The 14,835-nt window shown below is 40.2% G+C and overlaps 1 protein-coding gene across 5 annotated transcripts in view; it reads right to left on the reverse strand.

The window, feature by feature from the left end:
• Positions 1-14,835, reverse strand: part of USP6NL (USP6 N-terminal like) — a 116,180-nt gene that overhangs the window by 87,492 nt on the left and 13,853 nt on the right. Inside the window, exon 1 of one of the 5 annotated variants that reach the window (XM_021384357.1) lies at positions 316-403. The exons of the other annotated variants lie outside the window; for them this stretch is intronic. Within the exon in view, the coding sequence (XP_021240032.1) occupies positions 316-388 (73 nt within the window). The 5' untranslated portion in view covers positions 389-403. Of the gene's footprint in view, positions 1-315; positions 404-14,835 lie in introns of those variants that run through there. 5 annotated transcript variants of the gene reach the window in all.

The following is a 14,835-nucleotide window of genomic DNA, read 5'->3' on the forward strand; positions in this document are numbered from 1 at the left end:
AGCCTGAGCCATCCAGACATGAAAAACATTTTTAGTACAGGAAAATAAGGAAAAGATCTTCAGAACAATACTAGCAGTTACAAATGCTGACAAAAACTCCATCTTCAGCATAATAAACGTCATCGGGATTCTCTCTGGGAAAGCTGCAGTTGCAAAACAATAATAATTAGGCTTAATAATTCAAAGCCAAATCATAGCAGCTCTACACGCCACAGGAAATTTTAAATGTGTATAACTATAACCAAACTCCAAAAGATTTCTGATTTACAGCCAATTACTCAGAACACTGAACATATCTCCCAGTGCTGCTCTTACCTTTCTTAGCAGCATCTGTTCTCCGTCTTGCTGGCGACACCAGATCCTTCACAATCTGAAGCACTTGAATCATTGCTCCTTAGCAAAATCAAAGAGACTAGATTCCCCCCTAAAATTCCAACAGGTTTCATTACTACATATTATGAGGTGGCTGTCTTCAGCATGCTCAGGCAAAACGGATGCAGGAACAACTCCTCTACCTTCAGAGAAAGATTTCTGCCTGACGACTCCACAGGCTGGGGTGATGGATTTAAAGTGACTTCAGCACAAGGAGACAAAAATCTGCAAGCAGTTCTAAACGTATTTCTGCAGAGCATTTTAAGAAATTACTTGCAGAAAAGAATGCATACTGGTTCCCCTAAAGTTTAAAGGGAACATTCACACTGAAAAGTAACTAAAGAAAACCCCTCTTGAAATGAATTCTGAGAGAAGCAACACGCTCCCCTAAGCCTAGTATTTAAGAAGCGTGTCTGCATCCTCTTTTAAAGTCCGTATCAATTCATGAAATGTCACGTAACGTTTTAAGAGAGCTTCTGGTGCGCTGTAGAGCCAGCATCAAACCTGCTAACAGAACTCAAATCTACCCTGCTAAACACAATTGGGCATAAGCAAGCACCTGCTAAAATGAGTCTTTCTGTTCCTTCTTCTCCCCCCTCGAACATTCACCTCTGACACCCGTGTACGTGACTGGAATCCTTGCACATCAGGAAGCATGCTGGAAATCCAGGGAGCGTTTCAGGCGTTCTTCTCTCTCTCACCACCAGAGGCCCAGAGAACAGTTTCAGCTAAGGTACTATCATTACTTTTGGCAGGTAATTTTAAACAGACAAATCGTAGAATGTGCCCCATAACATTTTTTATGCCATTTGGAAAATGCACGAAGGCACTTCAGAAATCCCTTCTGTCAAAGGCTCTACGGAGCTAAGGAAACGAAGTCATGAGAAATCGTGCTTTATACTGTTGCATTAAATAACTGTCAGCCTCTGTGAATGCTTTTGGAAACTGAATTCTTACATAGCATTGTAGAGGCCTCATCTATACAAAGCAAGCAATTTAGGAAGCCAACTACGTTTTCCAAAAAACATTAAATTAGAACAAACACAGGCCCAACCAAGGCTCAACATGTATTCTCTGGCCTTTAGACCTTCTGTTCCCATTGCTTAAGCGTTAGATGTGGGAGAGGTCATTTCTTTCCATTCCAGCTGCTGATCACAAACATCTTAGATCTTACAGTTGCTGGCATATTTATCCACATGCACGTTGGTCTGTTGAAACACATACAGGGTAGGCACAAACTGTTTCTGTTACGTTAGGCTCATTTACATCCCACCCATTAACTCACCCCTGCCAGAAGTAATAACGTTCCAAAATACTATTGTATTTGGTTTGGCAAAACAAAGACAACTAAAACCATCATCTCTGACAAGCCGTCCAATTTCTTGTCCCACCCTGCAAGTAGTTGGAATTCTGTTCAATTGAGAACAAAGTTCTCAATTGGAGACAATTACTGAGCAACTATCAATTATCTCTTCCCGAAAAAGGATTCTTCAAGTCATTTGGAATGGAACATTAACTCCTCACATAAAGAATAATTTCCAACTTCTGTACATAAACTTAAATGCCAGGTTTCTGACAAATAACTTTATAATCATTTTTTCCTTCCTCTTCTACATATAAGAAGATACTTCAAGGAAACAACTATAATTTCAAAACATTTAAACAAGACTTAGCATAGAACTGTCTGATAAAGTTTACCTGCAGGTTCTTCAGATGTTAATAATATGGACCTCAACATGTTCTTCAGATGAGAACACATCTGTATGAGTTTTCCCATCATTATCTTTCCAGGATGTGTTCTTCAATTTCGTTGGGTTATCAAAGAACTTGCTCCTTTGAGTTTATTTCTTTAACTCGAAGACATCATTGCTTACAGCTAAATTGCACTGCAAATTTATTCTGAAAAGCTAAGTTTACCGTTCACATAGGCATACAGCTACCTTTAGAGCACTAAAAAACTTCTTCTGGTCTTTGATACAAACGTACTAAGGACGGAAAAGAAAAAAGGAGGTACATTCATATCTTCAGTAATAACTCAATAAATGCTTAACCAACTAAAGCATGAGTTTACCTTACAGGTCCTGAAGGTGACTGATAACTGATGCAGATCATCTCATTTCTACAGCAAGGTTCTCAAGCGTTGCTGTAATGAGGATGGTGGACTGACAAAGTCACAGTAGGGAAGAGGGAGAAGGGCAAGAGAAAACCGAACCTATGAAGCACGTTTCCTACTTGCTTTTGGTTACTATTGTTTTCATAATTCAGGAAATGAGCCATACTGATAGTAAAAAGAAATACTACACTTTCATAGCTCTGAGTTAACACCCAGAAAAGGGTTACAGCTATTCCCTACTGAGAATAGAGAAGTTGCTCCCTTTTTTTCCCAAAGCTATTCCTTCTCATTGACGATTAACTGGAAAAGGTTTCTTACATGATTTTCAGGTCAAATAAAAAAATAAAATAAAAAAAAACTACCTCCTAAAGTCTGTACAACAGCCACTAGAAACACTTTTATCCCATGGTCACCAACATCTCTCTTTCCTGAAGGGAGCTGTGCAAGAATTCCAGGACTAGAAATCATTCTCACACATACCTGCCCTTCCTCAGTGTGAAAAAACTGCAAAGATGGCACACGCAGTAGTTTTCCTCTTGTTTCTGTTATAAAAATGTCATTTATAACCAAAAAAGCAAGCTTTAAAATGAACGTGGGAAACCATAAACAGGTTTACTGAACATCTTGTTTGCAAGAGAACACTGATACACAAGGTAAATTGTTACACTAACATTATGACACTTTGATTTAAGCAGATTCTCTCTGAGTCGTGTTGCAATACTCAGTGCATACCAGGTGAATTTCCACTAATCACTTGCATTTTCAGCAACCAGCTAGCTGAGCAATGCATGCTTCTTAATGTTCTTGCATTTTGCTTTTCTCCCTTAACTTCAAAAATTTAGGGCATACAGCAACCACACCCATTACAATTCATTCCATCAGGGTGATAATGAGAAGGAACAGTTAACCAGGATTAGATTTTATGGATCACTGTGTGCAGCCCCGACCTCTCTCAACCATAATAGAGAGTATGAGTTGCATCTTGATTAGTTGGCTGCCATCACTCAAAATAAAAACGTGTCTATTAATGTAATTATAATTAGCTGGTCTTTGAAAGCAGTTCATTTTAATAAAGCACACTGCCAAGAGGTAACGCGTTTACAGGACAAAGGATGCTACAAGAATATGGCTCAGTGGACATATGACAAACAATAGTTTGCAAAAAAAACCCACTAAGTTTGAGCAAAACTTAATTCTACTTCTCTCATTATAATCTAGAGTGTTTATATATTTGTGGCATAATGTCCAGGCTTAAAAAAAAAAAGAAAAATCATGAACCCTTGAGGTAACCCCAAGCAGCACTGCAGCTATCTCAAAAGTCATCAGTTTATTGTGCCCTCATTTGCAGAAAAGAAAATGTACAAGCTACAGAAAAAAAAAAACACCAAAAAAAAACCCACAAAAACTCACCACCGAAACAGCTTGAGGGCATTTATTCATATGAACAATAGTCCTGCACACATTTATTTGAGATGCAAAGTTATCGTGACCATTCTTTTTCCATCTCACATCAACCTGACCTGGTTAGAATTCAGCTTGCATACAGATTATTCTGCCACATCTCTGCAGAAATAGGCAGTTCTGTCTTCATAATCTTAAACTATGCTTCCAGTACAGCAGATCAGATTTATGTATGTCCTTTTCCCTATCTGCTGACCTCTAAACATGGTTAAGATACCAAGATTTAAGGGCTGACAGACCCAAAGAAACAGTTCCCAATGCAAAGACAGAGAGAAATCCAGGGAAAGCAGCCATGGCAAGGTATCAGACTGAGCTCCATTCTGTCTCTGCCTGCTTCAATAAATGCAGAATCAAGCTTCAAGTCTGGCCTCTGTCATCCAGACAGAAATTAAATGTATCCATGGAAGACTCTGATATCTCTCCAGCATTGCAAAAGAGCAGTCTGATGCTATGGGCAGTAGATGGGATCCACATACTCTTTGAACCCATCTTTCTACACCTGTAAAATTCACAGATTAAATACCTTACAGAGTCAGTAGGACTACTCATAACAAGGGCTGTCAAGCATCAAAAACAGTAAAGGCAGTTGTTCTTAACGGCCAGTTTGAATGTTTGCTTTAAGAGCTACAGTTTAAGAAGCTATGCACAGCAAAACTGCTTTGCCTTCCCTCCCATCTTAGCAAAACAGCTCAGAAAATGAAGCAGATTTTCTTATAAGCACTAACAATAATTTTATAAGCAAGCAAAAAGTTTTCAGCATTAAATTAGCTTAAAAGAATTAAAGAAATGCAAATAAAGTATGTTATTTGGGAAAAGATTCTTTAAATACTAAAGAGAATGAAAAATACATTGTAAAAACATTTGCATAGTAAATTCCCAGTACATACATCTGTGCAAAAAGTGATACAGCTAGGTACAATCTACCCAGCAACTAAGTCACAGCAATACCTTAGACATCGATAGCATTTTGTTTTACAATTACTCCTCTCTGACTTTTCCTGTCACAGTTGGTCTTCAAATGAATATCTCAAAATAAACGGGCATTGAGCTCTAGGACAAACAATATATCTTGAAACAAATAACCATTAAAGCAGTGGTAAAGCAGGCTATCTATCCTTTCTCACTAATATTTTGAATTCATTTTCCAATCCATGAACTGAAGCCTACGGTTTTCATTCATCAGATATTAAATAATCCACTCTAGTTGGAATAGGAGAAATCACATCAATAACTCCCACCTATCTCCCAACAAATCTCTGAATCTTTGCTATTTTCTACAGAGTATTCTTGGACAGTAATGGACTGGAGAGAACCATGAAAAAGATAAGCAAAGAAAACCTAATGTTCTCAAGAAATCAGATCTGGAATTCTGGCAGCCCTTCCTGGCTAAAAAAAAAAAACTGCACTAGTGATAGAACCCCATTTGTAATTCAAGGTATTCATTTTTCAAAGAATGTCTGCTTTTGGCTATGTATTTTGCAAAGCCTCCGTAAAAAAAAAAAAAAAAATGAAATATGGTTGCAGTTTTCTGAAAGATAGAAGCATAGAACCATCTGTGTTGGAAAAGACCTTCAAGGTTATCAACTCCAACCATGAGCCTGACCTAACAAATCCCATCATTAACCATGTCCCTTGGTGGCACATGCAGCTCTCTCCTAGACACCTCCAGGGGTAGAGACACCACCTCTTCCCTGGGCAGCCCGTTCCAATGCCTGATCACCCTCTCCATGAAGAATTTCTTCCTGATGTCCAATCTAAATCTCCCCTACTACAACTGGACACCATTTCCTTGCATCCTATCCCTTGTCACCTGAGAAAAGAGACCAGCACTCACCCAGCTGCAGCCTCCTTTTGGTCAACTGTAGAAAGCAATGAGGTCTCCCCTCCACCTCCTCCACACTACACAACCTCAATTCCCTCAGTCACTCCTCATCACTTCTGAGTTCTAGTTCCTTCACCAGCTTCACTGCTCTTCTCTGCACACATGAAAGCTAACCCAATATCCTTCTTGTAGAGAGGGGCCCAAAACGGAACACAATATCTGAGGTGTGGTTTCACCAGTCCCTAGTCCCACTGGTCACCATAGTTCTGATGCAGGCCAGGAGTCACTGGCCTTCTTGGCCATACCACTGGCTCACGTACAGCCAGCTGCAACCAGCACCCCCAGGTCTTTCTCTCCTGGGCCACTTTCCAGCTACTCTTTCCCAAGCCTATACTGTTGCACGATGTTGTTACGAGCCAAGTGCGGTACATGGCATTTAGCCTTGTTGAATGCCATGCAGGTGAACTCATCCCATTCTTACCGTTCTGCAGTCTTCCTATACTCAAGGTCATCAGTCCCCACCTATCTAAGATTCTACAGAGCCAATAAGAGTCAGGAAATATTGAATTCAATTGAATTTGCACTCAGATTTTTTTTTTTTTGGTAGGTTTGCTACCATTTTCAAAGCATGAAAGAATGGCCATAGTTTTTAACCACACAGATGTCCCTCTTTTACAAGTCATCTTTACAAGTCTTCTACAAACAGAAATAAGCTTGGCCTAGACAGAGAATGGAAAACTTATAAGTAACAGTAAGTGCACTGATTAAAGAAGAGGTATTCACTCACAGTTGATGTCTTTTTCTTTCTACTTAAACACACAAAAACACCACTCATTACATTCAGGATCATGATTGAGAACTTTACAATAAAGGATCAATGACATTAATTCCACCTATTCTAGGTAAAAAACAATCACGAAAAGAAAAAGAACAAATAACAAAAGCTAAGCGGAAGAGAAAAAGAGAAGAAAACGTAGGTAACTTCGGCAGCCATTATTGCACCAGTTGAAGTTTTAAGGAAAGAAACTACACATTACAAAACCCTGCAGCTGCACAATACTCTCACTGTTCTCCTTGTTACTCAATTCACGTTCTTTCTTACCCCCCAGCTCTTGCTGCAACACATTCTGCAACTGGATCTAGACGATAATGAGCAGAGAAGTAACTTTCCCAGAGAGCCACAGAGAAGAGAAGGGAACTGCCCGTGTACATCGCTTCTGTCATCTTCCTGGTGAATGGACACCACACAGCAATGGAGATGAATATCAGACATCTGTGTTCAAATGCACCTTGACGCACTGCTCCAAAAAATAGGAATGCTTGTATGTATATTTTATTTTTTCCTATTGATAGATGTGTTTTATGTCTATTAACTCCACCAGCAAAGTAAGGATGTTGTTTAGCCTTTGATTATAATCTTGCCATAAAAGAGTATCACTAGATTTAGACATACAAGCGCGTTCAAGTACTTACAACATCTTTATTGAACTAAGCTACAGTTTAACAAGAGTTTAAAAGGCTTCCAAAAGCTCTGGGATATTTAACCTGTGAAGACTTGTCAAAAAGGACAGCTTACATTACAGTGCAGATCTCCTTAGATCCAAAATAATTGAAGTGCTTTGCTGCAACAACATGATTAGGATTGTGCTAAGCAAGCAGCACAGATGTTACGATAAAGAGTAACCACAGAAAGAGATCCTTATTATGGCTCTTCAAAACATTTGTCATGCTTCTTTTCTCCCCTCCCCCTGGCTCATGTCATTCAAAAGGCAAAAGAACACTTCGTAAGGTATGATAATCAAGTAAACATAGAAAGTGACAAAAAACCAGAAATGCACACCATATCTAAGCAACCCATTCCAATTACAAATTATGTGATCAAATATTTTTTTTAAAAGGGAGGAGGGAAAAAGTGAGTATAAAGTCTCATCTCAGTGAATGTACACATTCCACAGAATTTCTCAGCCTCCCTCACATTATAATCCTAACCTTTATACATTTTTAGCTACCTATTTATTTTGAGGAGAAAAAAAATCCATGCTAGAATTCTCATATAGAAACCAAACATTTATGAAGTTGTAATTACAACAAGAGAAAGGTTTCAATTTTTTTTTTTTTTTTTTTTTTTTTTTTTTTTTTTTTTTTTAAATCGAAGAAGATGCAGCACTTCTGCAATTTTGGATTTCCTAGATTTGGGTCATCGCTTTGGGTCTCAATTAACAGATTTCTTCAAGCCAAAGGATAATATGAAAAATACTTTGCCAAATGTAACCATATGGAAAAAAACCAAACCAGAAATTAAGAGAGGTAGCTTTGCAAATGCAAAATTGTGGAAATGCTGCGTCTTCCACTTGGAAAATGCGCACATCTTTATTAAGCTTGCATATCTGCTTTGTGTAGCAAATAATCTATAGAAGGATTTTTTCTCTGCAATAAAATCCCAATGTTTACAAGTTTTTGAGCACTTTGCAATAGGGCTAGTCTAGCACTAACGCAGTATCTACGCACGCAAACACAGCTTTATTACTGGTAAAAACACTGTTACAAACAGAAGAAAAACGTTAGCACTTCAAAAGTAACTGAAGGAAGTTACCCCGAAGGTCACATACTCAGAAGGGATCCGCCTTCCCTAAGGAAGGGTACCTGGACCTGTTTGCTCACTGCAGTCGTGTTTTAATGCCTGACACCGTTACCTGCTGCCTTTCAGACTTCTGCCTTCCACTCTCCTTGTACATTCACTCAGAAAACACATACGCTCTTAAAACATATTTAAGCAATGTATTTTAAAAGCCAAGCTCAGCGATTAAAATCGAAAATGACAATTACATTAAACATGACTTCTTATAATCCTAGTGTTTTAGCAGAAATGTGTATTCTGGCTAAGTAGCTAATTGAGGATATCTTTGTTTTGTCTCTGTTCTTAAGAACAGGTTGAATTCAGTAGTGCACAGTAACTAGAATGTTACATTTGCTTTGAATCCAATCCTATTTCCTACAAACTACACAGAGAACAGCTATTAAAGAATTCCCCTACTTCCCCCATCAATGAAAAAAACTTGGTGAGAGCACCTGGGCCTCTCAGCCTCCCTGCCTGCAGATAAGCAAGCCAGTGCACAACAGAAGCAGCAGTGTGAAACAGGCTGCTTTGTTCTTTGTTCACAGAATCACAGGAACACAGGGGTTGGAAGGGACCTCAAGAGATCGAGTCCAACCCCCCCTGCTAAGGCAGGCACCCTACACAAGGTTGCACAGGTAGGTGTCCAGATGGGTCTTGAATATCTCCAGAGGATACTCCACAACCTGTCTGGGCAGCCTGTTCCAGTGCTCCGTCACCCTTACCATACAGAAGTTCTTCCACATGTTTGTATGAAACTTTCTATGATCAAGTTTTAGGCCATTTCTCCTTGAGCCTGGCCTCATCCATTTGCCTCCTACCTAGCTTTAGATATTTATAAACATTTATGAGACCCGCTGTCTTTTCCCCAGGCTGAACAGACCCAGGTTACTCAGCCTTTCCTCATACTGGAGATGCTCCAGGCCCTTTAATCATCTTTGTGGTCCTTCGCTGGACTCCTAGTAGATCCCTGTCTTTCTTGAACTGGGGAGCCCAGAACTGGACACAGCATTCTAAATGTGGCCTCACCAGGGCAGAGTAGAGGGGGAGGATCACCTCCCTCGACCTGCTGGCCATGCCCCTTTTTTATGTCTCCCAAGCTACCATTGGCCTTCTCGGCCACAAGAGCACACTGCTGGCTCATGGCCAGCATGCTGTCCACCACAACACCCAGGTCCTTCACCACAGAGCTCCTCTCCAGCAAGTCAGCCTCTAACCTGTACTGATGCGTGCAGTTATTCCTCCCCAGATGCAAGACTACACTTGCTCCTGTTGAACCTCATGAGGTTCCTTCCTCCCCAACTCTCCAGTCTGCCCAGGTCTTGCTGAATGGCAGCACAGCCTCCCGGTGTGTCAGCCACTCCTCCCAGCTCTGTATCATCAGCAAACTTGCTGAGGATGGACTTTACCCCCTCATTCAGGATCTTGATGAATATGCTGAACAAGACCGGACCCAGCACCGACCTCTGGGGATCCAACTGAAGAACATCTTACCTGCCTATTACAAGAGCAAAGATAAAGGAATCATACATGCCTTCGTGCCTCGGTACCAAGTTCAGCAGACTGAAGACAGCAGTACATTTACTGCTCTCCACGCTCTCTCTGTACCTATAGAGAACTTAAAATCATGCCAGCAAGTTTCAGCCAACTGTTATCCATGCTGTAAACAAGGGACACAACTTCAACACTCTACCCGATACTCACGAAGCAATTTGATACATTAACTTAACTTCCCATGATACTACACCAGGGCTAGAGGTACAGAAAAAGCAGTGTTCCTTACCCTCAATTTAGCCTTTAAGCTGCTCTATTAGGTTTCACTGAACAAGACACAGATAACACTGCCTTGCCATATCATTGAGTAGGACCACTGAATTTCAAGTGCTGAACGTAAAGAGTTAGTTCTCCAAAACTGATGTTACACTTAATAAACAATGGAAGAAAAAAAGAAAAAACAGCTACCAAGAGTTTCACAGTGAGCTCCATATTATTTCTTCTAGTTTATTTTAATGCGTGGAGAATAAATAAATCTTGAAATGTCATTCAGAGTAACTTACGAGCCTTTGCTATGGGAATTATTTTCCTATCACTTAGCTAAAGGAAAATCTATGGACATTTTTGTCACTGCTTCTACCACAGAAAAGAATATGGTGTGGGGGAGACGATTTCTGTTTAAACAAAAAAAAATTGACACTCCTCAGTTCACACCTAATCTTTTCAGGGCTAACTGCAAATCAGTGTTTCCTTTCCCATCTTCCAGACCAGCCTCTATGTACTCCAAATACGCTTATGGTAACTAGACGTAATTGAGGGGAAAAAAAAGAAAAGGATACTAAAAGGCTGTCTAGCTTTTACACCTAGATATAAAGTAATATGAGATCTGTCCTATCCTAAGAATGTGAGGAATCGGGATCTGTAGAACTGCATGGCTACAAAGTATGGCTATAGCACAGCAAGGCTGATAAGAACAGAGCTACACCTGGCAAACTCACTGCCATAAAGTCTGGCAGAGAGCAGGGAAGGAGGGTTATGACACTGTAGCATTTGCACAACACAGAAATAGTAATGTAGGAAAAGTCCTCATACAAGGCTGTAAAAATTCTGGGGAAAAAAAAATTAAATAAGCTTCTTAATGAAAGCAGCAAAGCTTATTTAGAGACTTATTTTCCTGTCCCTAAAAAATTCTGGGAAGTCCAACTCCTGCTGAAAAAAAAGCTCTGAGTGAGTCTTTCAGCACTCTGCCATGGAATTAGGCAGATTTTCTAAGAGCTTTTCAAGGGTAAAACAGAAAGACTGCATTCAAGAGTACTCTCCTACGGCAAACCAAAGTACTTTATTAAAACAAAGTGCCCTTTTACATTAATGTTCTTTCAGATTAATGACTGTATTGGGCAAAAGCACTGCAGATTCTTCAGCACACTTGCGTGCTTTCTGTTCCAGATCATAATTGATTATGTTACGTGGCATACAATGTGAAGAGAGGGGAAAAAAAAGAGGAAAATACCCACATGACATCAGCTTCACAAGCCAGGCTGCAAGTCCTATGCAGCTCCCTGCTCACTTCAGCAATCTGGAACAGGGTAGAGCAGGGATACCAACCGCCTGGAAGAAACGCCAGAGCTATCTTGTCCAGCTCCAATTTCAAGGATGAAAATCTCTTAATTACAGAGGGGTGCTTTCGCAATGAGAGAGTAAATGAAACTTATAATCAGCTGCTTGATCGGATATCATCTAAGCACAGCTCCTTTGTTTACACAAACATCTGCAAGTATCCTTTAACTACAGAAGAGACAACAGTTCGGACAGTTTAGGGTAAAGAAAAGATCTTAAATTTAAACAAACACTGCCAGTCATAGAGCCAGCAATTCTGCAGGGATTATTTGCATTACCGCATTTACGACAATAATCCAAAGTATTTTCCATCCATGCTACAATTCAAAGTTGTTCCCTATTAAAACTTACATGTCCATGCAGTTTTTTTGAAACACCAAATTAGCTTAAAATAACTGCACATCCTGCCAGTCAGGTGTTTGGTTTATTGAGTATGAACATAGGAGAAACTACACAAAATGAAGAAAGAAAGTGAGCTTTCACCTATCTGTGACACAGTTACACTACTGAGCAGCAACAGCCTCATTTTTCCAAGAGTGGTGTACATTAGTCCATCAGTTGCACAGGAGGGGAGAACTACAGGACTCACAACAGGTAAGGAAAGTCTGTAAAGTCACCTCTCATCACTGCTGTTGGAAGAATTCCTTTTCAGCCCGTTTCAAGCTCTTATCTGACTAAGCTGCTCTTTTGCGAATCCTCCAGTTCAGTGGGAAATCGAAACAACGCTACGGTGTTCAATGCAGCAGCTTCTAGAAAGTCCTCCCTGCAGGGACTGAAACACACTGCTCTGTGGCTGCATGGCACCTTATGCAAAGAAGCGGGTGCCTGCCCAACCATCCACACCCATAGCTCTTGTTTTTTGGCTGTATTTTAGCTGTGAGTTCCTCCACGCTTTCCCTTCAGAGTGGATTTGAACACCACACTTGACTTATCACAGGAATGAATAGGATCCCAGATAGACGAATTGCTTACATAGCGGTGGGTACTTGATACTCTCTCCAGAGAACAAGGTTACAGTGTTCCTTGCTGCTTGCTCTTTCTGCTGCAGGAATACCAACAACCCACAATAAAGGCATCATTGTGAGACGTTCTATTTAAGGAGTTCAGAGTTAGACCCAAAAGACTAAGATTTAAATTTACAAAAAAAAAAAAAATCTGCAACAGAGGAGTATTATCTTGCCAAAGGCATGCATTCTGTATAAAGCAAGTTGTCATAATTCAGTAGCCCTCACTGGCCATGAATGAAAGCAGCAAGAGGCAAATTTATAAAAAGGGAGAGTCTTTTTTCTACATACAAGAAACTAAAAGAAGCTGCATACATATCTATGTAATTTATAAATAGAACATAATGTCATCAAAGTGTATTATAAACGTTCATTACACGTTAGATGTTTAGAAATATAATTTACAATAATGCATATATTTATATTATCTTGGCTATTTTGGAGGCACACAAAGTTAATTTTAGAGTAAATAACTTGTCAATAACTTAACCTTACTTTTCCTTGAAACCATGACAAAGAATAAAGAGCAAGTATCTCAAAGGGACATAGTAGGGAGCAGTAAGCGGGCTTTCTCCAGCAACATTACCCAATCGGACAGGGGGAACAGTTTCAAACTGAAAGAGGAAAGATTTAGTTTAGATTTTAGGGGAAAGTTTTTCACTTTGAGGGCGGTGAGACACTGGCACAGGCTGCCCAGAGAAGCTGGGGATGCCCCATCCCTGGAGGTGCTCGAGGCCAGGCTGGATGGGGCCCAGTGCAACTTCATTGAGTGGCTGGCAAGCAGCCCGTGGTAGGGGTTGGAGCTGGATGGGCTTTAAGGTCCCTTCCAACCTAGCCATCCCATGATGGTAACTTTTCTGCCACAGCTCTCCTGTCAGTTCATAGCTAACAATAGTTTACTGCCAGTGCCAGCATCTTGGTTTACAAACAGAAATTACGTTGGTTTAAATGTAGGGGTCACGTTGCACTAACTTATGTAGAGAAGCCCCATCAATTTAAACCCACAGGGAGAACACTAAGCAGAAAGTTCCCTTTATGATAACCATACATAAATAATTGCTTTAAATTTCAATTTAAATATTGGAAATCTGTGCAAAAGATACTAGAATTGTTAGCTTTACAATATGTTAACTAATTTAAATAAAACAGTGAACGCTAAGCAATACTGCTGAGATGACAGTGTCTTATAAAAAGTCGGATCACTGAGCTTGAATCTACCACCTGGAAGCACAGTTTCTGAATGTGATAAATACCTTTTTTGTAGATGCAACCTCCTGCAAAGTTTAAGAAAGTGACTTCACTCCAGTCTATGGAGACCAATGAGGTATTTCATTCAGTTCAAAACTGACAGAAGAGCCCCACAAACTCGAAAATGCTCTTCCAATCTAAAAACAAAGTCTAAGTGCAAGGAAAGCCACAAACAAGCAGTCCTAAGGATCCTGAAGGGATCAAAAATAAAAGGATCATGAAAATATTAATCTATGAAGGCTGTTTCAGTGCAGGTGGATTTCAGAAGGTTTTCTTCATTTGTGTCCTCATTGATCAAAATAACCAAACACTCTGCCAAAAAAAAAAAAGTAACGAGGTCTCTAAAGTTGCATCATTATGTCGATGCAACTTTGTGTCACAAAAGGTGAATATTAAGAAAACAAGTTCGGTTCTACATCACACCTATGTTTCCTCAATACGGTGCATCAGTTCTCCATGTGTAAAATATTGTGGTTTATATTTTATTCTGACTAGTGAACGCTGTACTTAGAGGAGAGGCTTAATTACAGCACTGGTGAGAAACTGGGTCATCTACGATCTGATTAGCCCTCCGGAGATGCCTCTCCTCACTTAGTATCGAGGAAGATTACAGCATTCCTAAACAACTACATTCTGCACATGCTACAAAGGAACAGCAGCATTACCACTGGACAGAAGCTCTCATCCCCGCTCCCTCCCTTCGCTCTCAGTATTGCAGCAGTGCAACCACTCCTGCAGCTATGTGGTAAACAGATGTGGGAGCCCACCCAACCCAAACCAACCTCGTGCATTTCTCCTCGTGGCACAAGCACGAAGGAATTCAGACCGGGAAACTCTCTCAACTCTATCAGTTAAGGGCAACATTTCAAGGGGCTCATGAAATGCTGAAGACCCTCACTTCACTCTTGGCTGTCTCTACAAGCCAGACCTTTCAAGTGCAACTCAACTGCATCAAAAGCTTTTCTGCAAGTTGACAGAAGCTTCTCTGACTCATTAACTGTGACTTCTACATCTGCACTTCAAGTCAGAAAACTATTTCCAGCACGCTTGCCTCCCTGAGCACAACTAGCTGCACCATAAAGGACAGGCA

This window comes from Numida meleagris, chromosome 1, assembly GCF_002078875.1.
Source record: "Numida meleagris isolate 19003 breed g44 Domestic line chromosome 1, NumMel1.0, whole genome shotgun sequence".
Lineage (NCBI taxonomy): Eukaryota > Metazoa > Chordata > Aves > Galliformes > Numididae > Numida > Numida meleagris.